Source organism: Leuciscus leuciscus (assembly GCF_965113295.1).
Source record: "Leuciscus leuciscus genome assembly, chromosome: 15".
NCBI lineage: Eukaryota > Metazoa > Chordata > Actinopteri > Cypriniformes > Leuciscidae > Leuciscus > Leuciscus leuciscus.
This window is the reverse complement of record NC_138739.1, coordinates 37096062-37114815: the sequence shown is the minus strand read 5'-3', so window position 1 is coordinate 37114815 and position 18754 is coordinate 37096062. Positions and strand designations below refer to the sequence as shown.

The window sequence follows — 18754 nt, the reverse complement described above, 5'->3', positions numbered from 1 at the left end:
ATCTCTATGGAACATTTTGTTATAGAAATATGACCTGGACATTTTTGGGCAGTTTTCATGAAACTCAACTGAATGAAGACATGTGTGAGTCAGTGAGTGAGTGTGAGACATAATAATCACATAGCCATAAATGAGAGAGAGAGAGAGAGAGAGAGAGAGAGAGAGAGAGAGAGAGAGAGAGAGAGAGAGAGAGAGAGAATATAGAGAGTTTATATTTAAGTTAAATGTAAAATATTTAAATTATTAACAATAGATTTCAATAGATTAACATTTTTAATCGTGATTAGTCGCATACTTATCGTGAAATTAAGCATACATCATTTATTTTGTTTAATGTGTTAATTTTGTCATCATTTGAAAAGTAAACAATCCAGAATCAGATTGAAGGATGATTCTCACAAAACTGTATTTTCTGCAAGTTTTTTTCAAGGTAAATTTAGGTGTCTAAACAAAAGAAAAAGACACTTGGAGACTCCAGAATGACACCAAATAACCAAATGATATAAGGAGTCCATATAATTCATAAATTATACACACCAATGCACAAAAAAAACAAAAACATTACAGAACAAAACTTTTCAGAATTCAGTGTATAGTATGTGTACAGTCTAACAGCAAAGAGCTCGTTTAGAGCAGCTATTTAGAGCCTGATAACGTTTTAGGCATGTCAAGTTGCAGTTGCGAACTTGCGATTGAAGATTACGACTGAACAGGGCCATATGGAGAGGCCAACAACAAAAAACTAAAACAACCGCCTTAGCCTGACTGCATTATACGCCTACTACAGTACACGGATCCATTCAGAATTACTAAACACAGCAACATACACATGACAGATAAAAAAACATTTCCCTGAATGTGTGTTGAAACTGAAATGTGTCAGTGCATAAATACAATGTGCGATCAGTGCGTCGAGAGCAAACATACATGGTGCTTACTGTACGACTCCTGTACATCACTGCAATCGTCTTTACCTTGATTACAGTTCGCATACATCAAAACTTTACTTGCGAGACACTGTTTGCGTATAATCTGGCCATACAGCGGTGGGATGTTTTGACGCACCGTTCAGTCTGTATTTCTCACAGCGCGATGCATGAGGGCTCACGCTCTTTCTGAAATAATCTCCGAATATGACAGAGCTCCCATTTTAAAACTAAACACACACTGGAATGAATAATTCACTGAAAACTGACCATGAGTCACTGTTCTCTCTGCCATTTCTGATGAAATAAGCCTGGTTTGATAAACTCCCGACTTCCAAGATGATCTAACTGCGTGACATAAATTACATTAATGATGCAATTTTGATTGCTTCATTAATTTGCGTTATTTGTGTTAAATCATTTTAACGCGTTAAGGATTTTAACGTTGACCTCCCTAATATAATATAAGGTCTGTCATTTTAAAACATTAATTTGGTTTGACTAATGTCAGAGATGAATGTACGACTGTTTTCAAAGGTTTGATGTTATTGTTGAAATTAATCTCTCTATGAAGAAAATGTATACGATTTTGCTTTCAGAACTTGACTGTTGCACAATATAGGCAAAAAAAGGAGAGTTCCATAAAGATACTGGGAAAGAAACAGAAGATGAAGTAAAGATCTCAGTAAGTATGCAGCCAAGCGGGTGGAGGAGAATAGAGATGAAAGGATGGAGGGAAGGAAAGAAGTATAATATCAGATTTGTTAGTTACTAACAGTGATCTCAGCCGTGCACTGTGGACAGCGCTGCCCTCTTACCGCCTCCTGAGACTGAGATTTACTCATGATGGCCAACAGCGTCTGCAACAACACATCCAACAAACTCTCCACCATCATCTCTACCTCCTCTTGCACAGAGCTCTCCTGCAAACAGGAAAAGAGAAACATTGTCTCCTTGACCAAAGTCACCAACGGGATGTTCAACGTGTTCATTGACTGAAGCGTGAGTACCAATGAGCTGCTCTTAATAATGGAGAAAATGCTGCTCAGGATTCCTGAGCAGATCAGAAGCTCCTTCTGTTGCCGGAGATGCAGATGAATGTGATGGAGAACAACAGGAAGGAGAATTCTCCTTGATTCTATATAAAGAGACAGGGAGGTTATTAAAGCAATACACCTGATTAAGATTTCAGACATTAACACATAAAACATGAACTGCTTGGGGCAGTACCCTTAAAGGGACAACTTTGCATCTTATCTACCCCTAAAAGGCACATATTAGTCCCTTAGAGTAGAACTACTATGAACCTTTTTAGGGGTAAACAAGGTACAAAGATGTCCTATTAAGTGTACTGATCCAGTTGTACCTGTAAAGGTAAAATGTAGCACATATCTTTAAGAAATACCTGGGAAGGAGAAAAGCCTACTATCCACAGTTCGAGCAATGGATTGAAGCTTGACCACATCCATGGACTGACCGATGTGGACTGTACTAGGCATGCTACCCAGAGTTCCCCTCACAAACTCTGCCACTTCCTGTACAGTGAACATCTGAAGGAGCTCATCAAAAATGGCAGGGAAAGAGTTGAGCAGGGCAGCCTGAAAAAAAGGGGAAGGGACAAGAGAAAGAAAGCAGTTTTTGCATTTTGGTCATGGTATGTGTTCCCTATTAAAAAGCTCAAGATGTGAAGGGACTGTTGGCCAAAGATGGGATGGACATCACCTACACAGCAAGAGATTAAGTAACAATGAGGCTTTGTCAAGACCTCATGCTTACTTGGTTGATTGGTAATTTTTTTTTACATTTTCGAGAGGAAGAAGCCAAACCATCAGAAGCCTCCAAACCTCCTGGAGACCCAATGTCCTGGAGAGTTTAGCTCCAACTCTAACCAAACACACCTGAACCAACCATTCAAGGTCTTCAAGGTCACTTGAAAATTGCAGGCAGGTGGGCTGAAGTAGGTTGGAACAAAACTTTGCAGGACAGTGGGTTGAAGACCGCTATATAGTCACGAGCACAGCCAAAAATGTATTAACTAGATTGGCATTGTGGTTCATAATTGAGACCTTAGCTATTCCTTTATTCAAAGCTACCATTTTATAAACATCTACATCTCTTGCTTTTGAGGACTTCCCTTCCCCACTTTGCTCAACACCCCAATGGTACGATCCATTGCAGGCAAGGTGATCGCTGGTCCCTGGTTCAATGCCACTGAAGAGGAAAGGTGAATAATGGGGGTGTTTGGAAGGTCTCAACTTTGTGCACAAGAAGACTTGGTGTCAAGCACAGCAATCAAAACCAAGAAACACACCAAAGAACCCAGCGGAAAATGCATTGGACGCATTGGGAGGCATTTGTTGGTGTTGTTGTCAGTGTGTTTGGGTTGTTGGATCATGTTGGGGTCTGGTGTTCTGAAAAGGTACTGAATGGTTGCATGTGACAGTAGATGTTTTAGGTATTAGGTTGGGTTGGGTTGGGTCCGTTCCATTACTGTGGGGCAATTCAACAAGCTGCATCTACTTACAGACAGCGGAGAGGGCCGTGGGGCATTACAGCTCAACGGCTGCAAGCAGTTGCCCTGGTTGGCAGTGGCTTGTCCTGTAGTTGGTTGGGGACCCTAGGAGGGTACAGTGAAGTTGGGCAGGATTGGGTCAGGATACAGGGCAGGGATGGGAAAAGTCCACACAGGTACAATATGGGACAATTCAGGAAAAACATCGTCAACAAAAAAGACTAAATCTTCATTAAAGCATTTGTGCAAGCATTGTTGGTAGGATGGACTGTATTGTGTCCAGACACTGATAATCAAAGTACAGCCACATATTTTATTATTCGGTTCCTGCTGAATCCAGAATTAAATGATGCATTGATGGAGGCATGGACGATAAATGATGGTGGTGACAGAAGAAGTCATGTGGAAGGTTTATTAGGTTTCATTACCTAATAAAAATTTACCTTGTACATAATCTGCATAAATTTGAAATTTCAAACATTAATAGAGAAAGATATCTCACTTTTTGCTGTACAAACACTACCAATAACTAAACTAATGAGACTTATTACAAAGTCCATCAGTCTTCAAACCCCAACCCAGTGTATTAAACTTTGGCCCATAAACTGTCCCACATCGTTTGTCCTAAGGAACTCTAATGATGATACCTCAAATCACGAGCCGTACTGAAGGGAACTATTACCTGGAGAACAATCAAACATACAGTATCTAGGGATCAGAATATCACAGTAACTTGGAGGAGGGTTTGACTTGGGCCAGTGCACACCCAACTGAGCATCCACCTAGAAATGCTTTCAGAATCAATCTAAAACACCCTCATAACTATCAATGGGCAAAAAACCCTTAGAATACTTCAGCAAACACATAGAGTAGCAATGTCTGGCAACCACCCAAAACATCCAAGCATCATAGCGGCAAGTACCATTCACACCATCTTCAGACAATTAAAAAATAGTGGCTAAAGATAGCACAGTTTCTCAAAAACTTGTTTGGTGGCATCAGTGTTGGCGTCTCCTGATCTTCATCTTAAGTCTTCTTGTCTTGTATTCTTCAAATCTGATTCTTCAGAACATTTCACATCTATTTCAGCGATCAAGCAATCTGTAGCGAGCAGATATCTACTCCTGCATCCTTCAAGGAAAACCTTGTTTTGTCTGATCGCAACTCGCTCTACATGAGAACTGATTTCACAGGATATCCATGAGATGGGGCTGTCAAAACAGCTTAGACGTACAACTTCTTTAGGGCAGAGATAGACGGATGCATCATTCTGATAGAAGACTAAACAAACATGAACCTCAAGAAAGCAGCTTTGATCTTGGGTCAACAACCATGGCTTTGGAGATCAGCAACTCATTACAACTAAACCTTTCCTTTTCAAACACATTAGACCACTTTGTTCTTGTTTGCTTTCAATACTTAATTCTTTACTTAAACAGAAGTGAGATATAAATGAATAAAGTAATTTAATATGAAAAAGAGCATAATAACATAAACATTCACCTTTTACATCTCACTTCCTTTAACTTCAAGCTTTTTAATTTTTTTACACTGTTCTACTTATCCACCAGATTTCATGAAATGTAAAATGGTTCTTTTGTTTATATCTGACCTGGGTGAAAATAAGCGTCTCAGAGCTGCGGCTGTCCAGACTGAGGACGAAACGGATGGATTGGAAAAGCTCCTGGATGCTGGCCCTAAATTGGTCCTCCTCCATCCCACAGGTGGCCCGGGAGTAGAGGATCCGTGACTGGACGATGAATTTAAACAGATACTCAAGAGCCTGAAGGAAGATTTACAGTTAACGTGTGCACAAGCTAAAATGTCTGAGCTCCATGTTTATGCTATAAAATGTCTTTAAAACATTCCAATTACAATAAATGGGGACAATTAGTTCGCTTTTACCTTGAAGACAAATTAAGAAAAGTAAAAAAAATTGACTGAACATTTTTTACGTCATGGGTGGGAAGTACTTAAGTAATTGGTATTTTGGGGAATCTGTACTAAAGCTGATGAAACTAACTTGTACTTCACATTTCCATAAAAAAAACTGTTTACTCCTTACAATTTAATTTGAACTGAGCAGTTTTTGACTCTTTTAAATATAATAACCATTGCTGAAGATAAAATAGTCTTTTTTTCTTCTTCTTTTTTTCAAACACAACATTGAAACTGTGATTAAACGGGCTGCTTTTCACACTTTGTGCATCAAAAATTACTTTAGAATTCTTTCATTGTCTTTCATCAGCCAGTTTTAAAAAGCTAAGAAAAAAGGTTTTTTACTTCTAAATACTTGAATGTACAATAAAAGTGGAAACTTCTTTCTCTCAAGTATGTTTCCGGCTAGACACTTTTGAAATATTTGACGCAGCATCCACACTTTAATTAAGTATAATTTCTCTGTACTTTTACAGTGCTTGACATTTAAATATGAGGTACTGTCAGTACCAAAATGAATCACCAATCAAACCAGCGAAGACATTAGATCTCGACAAAACCATACAGGGAGTGAATAAGAAATCTCAATACAATTTGCTTGAGCTAGTTATTTGTAAAGGTCCTTTGAGGAATGCCCTACAATTACTTATAATTTATTTATTCTAGTTCCTGAATCACTGCTTATTTGACTGAAGCCACCATTTGATTTTACATGGATTTTTTTTCTCTTGCCTTCTGTTTATTTGGTTATACAACACACTCAGAGGTCTTACCCTCATGGCTTCCTGGATGTGATCTTGTCGTACAACTTCTGCTGACCGATCCATATACCACTTCAGACATCGAATCAACTCTCTGCATTTGAAATTAAACACCTAATTATACTATATTCAGAAAAATATGAAATCCCATTTATACTTATCCATTACTAAGATAAGTTTGCTTAAACTATATCTAAACATAAATATCCAGCTGAAATTGATGAGCTCACTTGTAAGCCAGTGCTCCAGCAAAATGCTTCTGGATGTAGGTGTCCATCACAGGCCGGAAGTGATAAAACTTACTGTCCCGGAGCAGATTGATGATGAACACCTGGACAGAAATGTGTCATGGTTTAAATTCGCACAGAAATCCCAAATTAGAGAAGCTAAAGGTCCAAAGGAGCACGATAGCATATTGCAAAATGAATATCAATGCAAAAAGAATGCAGCTTGCATAGGTTCTCTATTCTTCACAAAGAAACATGACAGATGTATTCAGGCCAAGAGAGGCTAGAACATCTTGACTCTTTTTACAGGAGTACAAGAAGCTAAAGGGTCTCTGGAGACGCCACTATCAAACAGCTGTGAAGGCCTAATAATGCCTGGATCCGTGCCAGCTGAAATCTTCCATTTTTCATAACAGACACACACACACACAGCATGGGCGCTCCTGAAAGAGATGAATCGTATGCATTTAAGGGTGCGCACACACACAAATACACGTTTGTACAGTAAACGTGGGTCTGAGCGCTTTTGATGAATGGAAATCGGACACGTTATTACAGCTGTGAATTATTAACGCTAGGCAAGCTGTGGCGCGGTCCTAAAAATGTCATTTATTTAAGCTTTCTAACCAGCGACTGAAACACAAGGGGTCCGTATTTGTCTGTGTTGTCATCCAGAATGGAGAACAGTGTGTCGAGGATGTCTTGAAGAAACTGGAGAAGAGAAACAGAAAATGTGGGTGTAAATGCATTATGCAAGACATTCAAATCTGTCCTTTTTTTATTATTATTAATTATTGAGACGGAGCTCTCACTTTGACTATTTCTTCCCCGCAGACGTGGCGCAATCGCCCCAAAATGTCCATCACACGGTCTGGATGTGCTTTCCACTTCAACAAAGCTAGTAGATCAACTATACACAATAATAAAGTGTTATTCCTCTGATAAGTAGACGCGACAACTGAAGAATTAGTGTTAGTAAGTTACCATTCTGTGTTAGTTTGGTGGAAGAGAGTTGAGTGGATATCCAGAGGGTCTCCTTAGTGCTGCGCTGGAAGATGAGGCTGGACGGGATGTTCGGGCAGCCGTTGAAGTCGTCTTTACAACAGGGCAACCCCAGGTACAGCGCATGGTTACTGAAGGTGGTGTTTTCATCACACTGATTCAGACACAGAAAAGAGTTTTAAAAGTTAGACATCGTATTAACATGCTATGCCCGTACCAGGGTTATTGTAACTAAAAGTGTAAAAAACTATTTTCTTTACTTAAATGAAAATAAACGTTGATAATACTTTAATTCGAGTCCACTTCAGACATTCTACAAACTATCTACTAACTTTGCAACTACATTTCAACTAATTCTCAATAGAGTATTAGTAGACTGTCTGCTAAAACCTTATTTTGATGCTCCTCAACAGACATTCAACTGACTATAAGTAACTTTGCAAGTACGTCAACTTATTCTACTAACCCTAACCCTGCTAGTCTACTAATACTCTAATGAGAGTTAGTTGACATGCAGTTGCAAAGTTACTTAAAGTTAGTAGAATGTCTAAGGTGGACTATTGAAATAAAGTGCAACCTAAACATTAACTGAAATCATATAAAATAGAAGTAAGCTTTTATTTCAGCTAGTTGCAAAGGCAACATTTCTCATTTTTGTTTAGTTTAACTTGATGTACTAAAATAGCAAAAGCTTACATTTTATGTATTGAACCCATAAAAAAAACAAAAAAAAAACAATATAGACATTAAAAAAGTCAAAAATAATAAAAATGACAAAAACACACAACAAATGTGTTATTGATTGTGTGACTTTCTTTAACTTTTCTGATTGCTATTGATTACATATGACTTCACTTTTAAACAGCTGTAATGTTTTAAATCTTGGCAAGTGGATAAAAAAATTAAATCCATTAATCCATTAATGCTTTAATATTACATATTAATATATTATTTTAATATTATGTTTAACAACATTTTTCATTTTTCACACTGCATTCATTTATTTTTATTTTTTTTAGCATTTATGACAAATACACAATGTGTTTAAAGTAAAGGTGGAGACTGTCCTCACCTTGTAGACGTAAAGCTCATGGCTCTCATCTGACAGTGTGGTGCCGTCTTCTCTCATTAGAGGAGTGAACGCAAAGCCAAAAAGCTTCTTTTCTCCTTTGTCCTTTGCTGTGGAAACAATAAAATAGCAATATTGTCTAACGTTCTTAAGTTTTAAGTGCCAGTCATTTAAATTCATTATAAAAAAACTAGAATTTTCAACATGTTGAGTGTTGCATGCAGCATTTAAACAACATGTTGAATAATGACTAACAATATATCTCATCCCTTTTAAAAATAACTTTAAAAAAAAGTTCGTTTTGGTAAGAAGTTCATACGTAGGCACAATTTATATTGATTAATTTGAATAATTTGAGCATACGCCTTTAGATGTCAAGAGAAAAAGAAGTCAAATGTGTGCAAAATGATACTGGTAGAGTATAAATCCTTACTCGAACAGTGTCTAAACTCAAAGCGCAGATGGGACCCCCGGAATCGGTCAATGGGGATGGGCAGTTTGATGACCTCACTCCAGCGTGGACTGTTGTTGTGGTAGAGGACGAAAGAGCGGTACTCGCTGATGCTGTGTTCTCCTGAGCCCAGACTAATGCACTCCTAATAAAAGATAGAAGAAATGGAAACAGTTTGCTTTTATGTGGCTTTATAGTGTGCATCAAAGAGTGCGACACCAAAAATGTATGATGGGCTTATGTAAAATACATCAGAAAATAACAAACTCATTTACTCCTTTCAAACTGACTTCAAATTTGTTTGGACTAAATGATTCACCACATGAGCTACAGATCACTTCTTCAAAAGGGATCATTTGCCCAGAAATTTGAATTCCGTCATTAATTACTCCCTCATGTCGTTCCAACGGTGGAATACAGAATGAGATTTTTTTTTTTTTATAATCATGGTGCAATTTCGTGTAAAAGAGCAACCAACACAATTCCATAAAATGTCTCCTTTTATGGATTGGGATTACATGAGGGTGAGTAAATGATGACAGAACTTTCATTATCGGCAAACTATTCCTTTATTAAAGTCCAGATGACTTACTTTGAGGATTTCGCCGTCAGCATAGAGCACATACATGGTGACCTCAATGTTCTTCTGAACACTCTTGCCTCCTCTCTCGAAGTCTCCTCTCTCCAGCGTGAGGTAGAGGTCGTTGCGTATGTCACCTAAAGAGCAACAAAAACAACATTGTTAGGTAATATGGTAAAAAATGCTTGGTTAAACGTGCACTGCATTGAAGTTATATATAAAATACAAATAAAATGTGTTTGTTGTTTTGGTAAATTATTGCGATAAAACCTCAACAAACATGTGTTGCCACTTGGGGTTAAAAAAAGTAAAGACATCCTAGACACAAATCTGATGATACATTTTCAAGAATTTGTTAGAGATGCATAGTAATACGCAAGCTAATATGCATGCTAATAAGCAACAAGATAAAGGCATAGTTCACCCAAAAATGACAATTCTGTCATCATTTACTCACCCCTCAAGTTGTTCAGAACCACATTTATTTCTTCTGCTGAAAACAAAGGGAGATATTTTGAAGAATGTTCGAAACCAAACAGTTGTGGGGCACCACTGACTTCCATAGGATTTTTTCCCCCATAACTATGGAAGTTCAATAGTCCCTACAACTGTCTGGTTACCCATATTCTTCAAAATATCTTCTTTTGTGTTCAGCAGAACAAAGGAATTTGAACTTGAGGGAGAGTAAGTGATGACAGAATTTTCATTTTTGGGTGAACTATCCCTAAACGTGAGAATTGGTCCCCAAACTAAAGTGTTACCATATTTATTCTTTAGAAAAAAAGAGAGAAAAAAGTCAATTTTTACACACTTTTTCAGAATAAAAAAAAAAAAAATGTAAAGGTAAAACTGTACCTGTCACAAAAACATTGTGATTATTTTTACTTGTATTTTTGTTCTAGTGAATTATCGGAATAAAAAGTCAACACTCACATTGGGTTAAAAAAAGTTCAGACATCATTGACAAAATCTGATGATACATTTTCAAGAAATTGTAAGAGATGCATTTTTTTTCTTTAGTAATGTTTTGTGTTTGAATTGTAAAAGGCACTTTTTACACACTTTTTCAGAAAACCACTGTTGATCATGCTTGCAGATATTGGGTAAGAAACAGCATGCATCAGTCCACTATAACATAAAAGTTGGATAGAAAAAAACTGTAAATGGTTTCTATATCTATGTGTTTTTTGTTCAAGCTTAAAAGAAAATGTAATCTCGGATGGACCCAGCACACTTAATTTAGCTTCGCTGTTAAACCCTTTTTACAGACTGTAATAAAAGCTATTGCTACATAAAGGTCAAATCGTTTGTCCAGCTAAACTGTGGGAGCAAAACTGGCTAGAAGAAATATAATCAAACTTGAGTTCAACCTGTCTTTTAACACCGTCGTTCCACATGTGACCTTGGCTTTCAGATGATTCTTTCATTATCAACCTCATTCAATCCATGACACAGCAGCCCACACTCTCTCTGCAGAGCGGCACGCATCTGAATCATTATACTCAAAATAAACATAGACTCTCTCTGGAATTGTGCTTGGCTCTTACCCGTCTACTCAGGGGGGAGAAAGTTTTAGCTGTTAGTGAAAGAAGTTGTGGGTTTAATTTGATTTCTTCCAATTACAGCTGATGCAATAAAAGCGAATGCGTGCCTCTTCTGAGAGCTCCTAGAAACAATCCCTCCTGCTGACACCCACCCTGCAGCAAATATGCACACAGTTATGAGTGTGGAGATGTATATTTCGGCATATACCTTAAAGAAAAGCTTCAATTTGCTCTGATGCACCATATATCTTTACTAAGGGCTGATATAGTCAAGGAGAACGGTGTAAAGCACCGTAAGCAATGCAATTCTTGCTCTATTTTGAGTGTAATGTGCAAAATGAAAAAGTTTTCTTGAATTTTACTCGCACAACTCGTTCATTCTGAGCAACGAGGAGCAGCCGTGGACTTTAGATCAAATTCAAACACAGATCTCCATTTGTCAATTTTATATGCAGAATATAACAAACATCTACTGTTACAACACTTGTGATAAATATAACGTGATATAATGAATAAATAGAGTGTGTGTGTGTGTGTGTGTGTGTGTGTGTGTGTTTAATACAGGTTGGGAAATGAAAGAAAAAGCATGTTAAAGAAGATATAACTAAATTGTTCACTTTTACGATTTATAATCATATTTAAATCTCATTTAGAATAACATGCACTGTTAAATCATGCATAATAAGACCGGAAACATGCATTAATATAGCTAATCAATTTGATCAGTTTTTGTTTTTGTATTGACCTGTACAAGAATTACATATTAATTAATTCAAATTTCACAGTTTTAAATTGTTGCTTCTTGTTTGTTTGTTTTATTACACAATAAGTGTCTAGAAATTACATTTGACACAATTTTTTTTAGTGCAAATATTGGTGAAATTGGCCTGTTTTTGTAGCTAGTTTTTTGTAGAATATTTTATTTTAGATACAATTTTAATGTAGTCGTGGGTAGATCGGTCTTCTACTTATGATTATATTGATTTTGAGGTATCTATACGTTCCAATACTAATGCTGTATCAAGAGTATAGAATATACTGATCAGTAAGCAAGTAAATATAAGCAATAAATATATTGAAGTAAAAAAGAAAAACTACTAGCAAATAGTTGTATAGGATTGAAACTTTCCTTTCGATCTTTGAAAATTCTCGGAAGTCATTAGAAATTAAAAGTTTTGATTACGTTCTGTAATCTTTGTTAGTAAATGATCCTCATAACTTTGTTAAATTTGTAATGTTTAAAATTAAATGATTGTGAAACTTGCAAACAATGATAAGGGTTATAATCACTAAATATCTTTTAAAAATTGCACTAAATAAATAAATAAAACCAGTATTGGTATTGGTATCCATATTGACAATATTGGGCTTGATGGTATTTGGCATCATCAAAAAGAAAATCACCTGGGCTATCGTCAATTCCTAATATTCAATGTCCCACAACACAACCCTCTAACCCTAACCCTAACCCTAACCCTAACCCTAACCCTAACCCAAATACTAGTGTTAGTGAATCTAACAAGACACACATCTAGATAAGAAAGCAAATATGGCCACAGCTGCATTCAGAAACAGTGGATTGGATAGACAACATCCTGTAAAAGCCTAAATAAAGCTTTGTGTGTTTGTCTGACAGAATCCTACAGCTTCACACCCCGATAAAAATGTTATCCGGCAGAGCAGGCTGACTCCCTGTGAGCACTGGTATTTCGTTGGATTGCGTTCCTTTATAGACAGTCTCTGTAATGGGTTACGGCTACGGCGTTAGACACATCTCTCCACTGCTTCAGAGCTATTTTGCTGAATAAAATCCACATAAAGCTCTCTATTCAGGCACAAATTCCTTCCAAAAAGGAACAATCCTGGTGCATTCCCAGCTGGAAAGAGGGAAAAAATGGCCTGACAGCAGTAGCTAGCGTATAGAGAAGGGAAAGCAGATGCTACGGTTTAGTATGTAGGTATTTGCATGTGCTCACATTCTGTTTTATGTATATTAAGAGGACGACAAAACACATGACTACGGGAACATCAGGAAAACTGACTTTTTAAGTTGGCCTTTTTATGGCTAAAACGAAAATAAAATGGACGATGCAACTGAAAAGGAATGTATAAATAATTCTGGAGAGGTTTTGTTGAACAAACTCATCTCCGGCTTATAGAAAATGTCATGAGAATGAATCACTTTCAAAGCTTGCACACCTCAAGTGTCATTAATATTTCATAATGCTAACACTTCGATATTCCCTCTAATTGCTGCCTCCAAGACTTAATACCGTTTGACAGACAGACATTGTTTTTTTGAACGCAACGGATCCCAATGCTGGGACCATTTTTTAGAAACCTGCCAAGTTTGAACTTTTAAAGGAATAAAGTCAATGCAGCAATCTGAAATAAGATTACATGGGTTTTTCCCAGACATTGTGGTTCAATAGCATCTAAGCCTTTTTTTTTCCCCCCAGAAAAAATACGTAGCTCAGAAACCCAAGGAACCAAGGCTCTCAGAGGCCTATCGACTTATTGGCTTTTCAAAATGCTGAATTTAAAGAGCACAGCCTCGTCTGTGATTATAATTGAACTACCTCAGGTTGGTCGATTCGTGGATGATAAACCAATCATTGGGCTCTTCAGAAGAAGGAGGAAACATTAACTCAAGAGACAAATGAGAGGGCTCTACAAAAGAAGATGGAGGACCCATCAATCCACCTACCAGTGAAGGACATCTGGGAGGACAAGACTGATGTGCGAAGTTATGGACGAAGAGAAGAGATATATTGGACATGGTTACAAGATTTTGACTGTTGGGGAATTCAGCCAGAGCTCCACTGGATTTTTAAAGAACACACAGTGACACGATTTTATTAAGAGAACAACTTAGAGAAGCCCCAAGGCTCCTTCTGAATCACAGGGAAGGGATTTCTTAACTCAACTTTGACGTGGCAAGAGTCCAGCTGGTTTTACAGGCCCTCTGAGGCTCGGAGCCAGTACAGTCTGTCAAAATGTGGGTCATATACATTTATATAAGCTTGATTCTACGCAGTTAAAAGGCAATGAGGCCGATTATGTGATGTTACGTGCGATTATTGGTCTTGCTAAAGGCCGTTTCACACGACTCGCTTCAAGGCTTATGCATCGCTTTGACCTCCACATGAAAAGCCTTGCAGATTGAGACACATGAGGGTGGTTTTATGATGTTCCTAGGTCGTGAAAAAGCAAGAAGTGTACAGAGAAAACAGTGAAAACTGAGTTTAGAGCTGAAAAAACTCTTAGTGACACAACTAAGACACAACAGAACAGTAGCATTTACCATTGCTCGCCAAATTTTCCCAGACAAAATCCAGTCATTTCAATAGGGATCGCAACAAGTATTTGGAATCGCCACGTTTACCAACAGAAAGCTGAGGGTTTGAAAGTGCTATGCTAACACTAGCATTGAGTTAACTCAATTATTTCAATTGAAAAGAGGGACGATATTGAAACTCTGGCTGATACAATAAGCCAATAATTAGTTTCATGCTATAGCCAATAACCGATAAATGGTAAATATGTAAAAAAAAAAAAATTATAAAAAATATTAACCTATACAGTATATATAACTATCATTGAACTCACTCTGGTTATATTTTCTTATTCTAACTTGTCGAAACCATCTACTTAAGGCGAGACACGGCAGGCAAAAACATCATCTTCTTTTTTTCACTGGTAAATTTTGAGATTTTGGAATATTTGTCTTCAATAACATGTCTTCTTTCAGACTTGTAGTCCGAAATACACATTTAGGTCTTTATTTTACTACACTTTGTCTATTTGCGTCTGTAGATTTCTCATAAATTTGTCACCTTCGTAATATTGCACGGCTCCGTCCCTCTCGGTCTACCATTGCAGCTAAAACAGTCATCCATGCCCTTATCACCTCCAGATTGGACTATTGCAACAGCGTTCTTTACGGACTACCAAACAAAACCATCGCTAAACTTCAATATGCACAGAACTCAGCTGCCCGCCTTCTCACCTCCACCCGCCGCCGTGATCATATCACCCCTGTCCTCTACAACCTCCACTGGCTCCCAGTCAAACACAGGATCAACTTCAAAATACTTCTCCTCACATACAAAGCACTTAACAACCTCGCCCCTCCATACCTCTCCGTCCTACTGACCCGCCACACTCACGCCCGCCTCCTCAGGTCCGTTGGTGCTGACACACTCAAGACCATCAGAACTAAGCGCCGGACCTGGGGAGACAGAGCCTTCTCAGCTGCAGCGCCCAACGCCCTCCCCGACCACATCAAACAGTCAAGCACCTTAACATCCTTCAAACAGGCCCTCAAAACTCACCTCTTTGAGCTTGCTTTTTCCTGTTAACAGACTTTCCCAGTTCTTCATCTTCATCCCTTTCATCTCCTTTGCCTCTTCTTGTCCTTGTACCTATGTGTTTTTTTAATTTCTTGTGCTATCTATGTAACACTGTCTATATACCTTGTTTTTTTTGTTTTTTTTTCCAATGTAAACCAATTAACTGTAAAGCGTCTTTGAGTGTCTAGAAAAGCGCTATAAAAATAAATGTATTATTATTATTATTATAAATTCAACAAAAGTTGCCATTGTAAATCATCCCGCTGCTCCGCGATCACTGTCTGCACCCTTTCATCACATATACCGTTAGAAAGCTCTCTCTTTCCTGTACAATGCTGTCGGATCCAAATATGGTCATTTCCTTTTTATCAGCAACCGATCGTGAAAGTAAAAGGGGGGATTTAACTCTAAATGCGCAATCTCATTGGCTGATATAAATCTTTAAAGCCCGTTTTCTCAAAATGACTTTTCTCTCATACTCTAAGTCCGAAATCTCCACTTCAGTGGCACCATATACACCAAACTCTCCAGTCTTGTACCTAGTTATATTATGAAGACATTTGTAAATATATTATTCCTAGCCTGATTTATATAACATTTTATTCCAAAAAAACATGGCGAAAATAAAAAAAATTAAGGCTATTGACATTATATTCTGATTTACAGGATAACAAAAGTAGATTTCCATAAATCCCTCTGTATTTTTTTTCCCCATCTAATATGTGAACACAATGAAAAAATAATAATAACCTGGCTTCATCCAATACTCAGATTTCGTTTTTTTTTATATATGCACATATTTAATTAGATAATGCCTAAATTGCATATTTAAACATTAAATTACAGGGGGAAAAAAATCTCATCTTAATGTAAGTAATCAACTGGGAAAGTTTCATGGTGATATCTGCTAAAAATTTTACCCTATTCACATGTAGTGTCTCGCCTTAAACTAAATACAAAGCTTTGGCATATCAATTGGATTCATTCATTCCTGAACAAATCTTGAACTGCAACCATGACCTTCATGAGCCTTACCTGGCATGATGACATCGGGGAAGCCCAGTTTGCGTGTGATGGCCACGCCACGGTTGAAGATCATGGGGTTTTCCCTGCGCACCTGCTCCATCTCACCCCTCAACAGCTGCAGTGAGATGATCAGACCTACACAAACACAAGAGTTCAGAGGAAATGTAAGACGACTTCCTTTTGACGACCGCTGTAATTATCCTCGTGATTATGTTAGTAAGCCATTTGTGTAGTAAAATGGCCCCTTGTTTCAAAGAACCTACCAGAGAGTTACCTCTGGTATGTTACCATTTTGTTGAAATCTCTATGCCGACTGCCAGTGACTGCCACAATTCAATTCAATTCAATCAAGACATTGTTTTGGGTCTACAATGCCGCTAATGACCTGGCTCCCCGCTACCTTCAATCCTTCATTAAATCGTACACACCAGCCCGCCTGCTGCAATCAGTCATTCTGATTGCCTGGCTCCTGTCAGTTCCCAATTGGAAGGGTTTCTGTTCATCCAGGTCCAGACATTTTTCAAGGCCTTCCCCTCCCTCGATGGTGGAATAAACTCTCAATTAGAGCTAGCTAACACACAGATTACCAATGAACAATACCTCAAGACACACCTCTACGATACTCACTTCCCCAAGGACTTACCTGATAGGCTGCTAGGGTATTTTTAGTGGTTACTAGAGCGTTACTAGAGCGTCTCTAGACGTTGCTAGGGTGTTCAGGGTGGTTGCTAAGGTATTTTTGGTAGTTGCTATGGTGTTACTAGGTGGTTGGTAGTTGTCAAAGATGGTTACTATGGAGAAGATGGTTACTATGGAGTTTTTATAAAGTTCTTAAAATCTTTAATAACGAGTGCCTTCAGTACGGCACTGATTCACACCAATTCATTAAATTCATAAAATTCATTATTGGTTCACACCAATCCAGATGCATTTGAAAACGCATATTTTTCTCTATGTTTTGGCCTTGCATCCACACTGAGATGCCATTTTGTCTTGGGAAAATGGAACCCAACATTCCAAATGGAATGGAAAGTGGATACATTTGAAAACCCTGTTTTTGCATTGTGGTGTAGAATGTGAAAATGGAGGTATTAACTATGACACGTTTAGTCATGTGACGCATATCGTACCAGTAGAAATCCATGTTCATACCGTTTGTATCGTTGATGCATTTACACTATGTTCAGATTGGCTCGCAGTTGCCATCTTGTGGCAAAACAATGTGGATTTTTAAGCCGCGGATGACAAAACTTCAGTGTACGCTTATCATAAACAGAATGGTATCGTCCGCTGGTGTGAACGCTCATGAAGCTCATTTTAAGGGTTATTAGGGTCTAGTTATTCAAAATCATTTTGGACACTTATCTTTTCACAGATGTTCTGTTTGTATGGGATATTTTTATTTATTTTTGGCTTAAGCTTTGCATGTGACTTTAGTTAACTGGAATGGTAATGACTACTTTCACATTTTATTATTTTGGGTCTGATAGCACCTACTGAGAACATAAATGGAATTTAAAATCATACTGTGCTTTATTACAGTAGAATTATGGAGAATTAGGGGCCAGTTCCTACGGTGATTTCAGCGAAATAAGCGAATCATTAACTACAACAGTAAAGCAGGATAATAGACAGATTTTTTTGCAAGGACTGTTCAGTTTCAGTGATGATGACACTTAAATCAAGTGTACGACCGTTTTCGAAGTGCACTTACCGTAGTTAGTGCTGGGGGCGGTATATTTCGTGCTGGACTTGCGGATAATGTTCTCATGAATCTGGTACCACTCGTTTTCATTATTACACCTGTGAAAGAGAGAAGACAGAGGACAATCCATTATACAGTGTAGCAAAAAAAAAGAAAAGAAAGAAACAGTTGTTGTATGGATGAATCAGGTGGAATCAGTGCATTCGTATTCCGGTGATTCCCAGATGCTTTAAGTCACAAATGTAACTTGCCAATATATGTAAACGCTTTAAGTTAATGTGATGTTATTCCGAGTAGAACAGGATATTCAGTGAGAAAAAAAGAAAAAAAAGAAGAAAAAAAATCATTGTGGGACTTCTTTTTTTTGGTGGAACTTTTGTGGAATTGTGGAAATTTTTGGATTGCGAAAATTAAATAAAAAATAAAAAAAATTATTTATTTAAAAATAAAATGAAATGTTCATTTTGTATTTCTAGGTAATTAAATATAATAAAAATAGTTCATTATTAATATAAATATCTGTAAAAGGTTTGTCTCATGAGTTTTTTGTGTGTTTTTTTGTCATTGGTGTTAGAAAAATTATATTAGAATTTTATATAAATTCTGTTCATTAGTATATATTTTAAGATGATCACCTTATTTTTTTATGAATTTGTCACTG

At 37.4% G+C, this 18754-nt stretch overlaps 1 protein-coding gene across 6 annotated transcripts in view; it reads right to left on the bottom strand.

The window, feature by feature from the left end:
- The window catches only part of dock3 (dedicator of cytokinesis 3), a 204258-nt gene that overhangs the window by 29299 nt on the left and 156205 nt on the right, over nt 1–18754 (bottom strand). For 4 of the 6 annotated variants that reach the window (XM_082137788.1, XM_082137790.1, XM_082137787.1 and 1 more), the window contains exons 13-26: nt 18103–18191; nt 16398–16523; nt 9479–9603; nt 8869–9031; nt 8439–8545; nt 7349–7520; nt 7177–7274; nt 6992–7075; nt 6368–6468; nt 6150–6231; nt 5051–5221; nt 2332–2524; nt 1937–2064; nt 1703–1849 (exon numbers count right to left, since the gene is read on the bottom strand). In XM_082137788.1, the coding sequence (XP_081993914.1) occupies nt 1703–1849; nt 1937–2064; nt 2332–2524; nt 5051–5221; nt 6150–6231; nt 6368–6468; nt 6992–7075; nt 7177–7274; nt 7349–7520; nt 8439–8545; nt 8869–9031; nt 9479–9603; nt 16398–16523; nt 18103–18191 (1786 nt within the window). Of the gene's footprint in view, nt 1–1702; nt 1850–1936; nt 2065–2331; nt 2525–3450; nt 3544–5050; nt 5222–6149; nt 6232–6367; nt 6469–6991; nt 7076–7176; nt 7275–7348; nt 7521–8438; nt 8546–8868; nt 9032–9478; nt 9604–16397; nt 16524–18102; nt 18192–18754 lie in introns of all 6 variants that reach the window. The other 2 variants (XM_082137785.1, XM_082137786.1) reach the window with 1 other exon arrangement.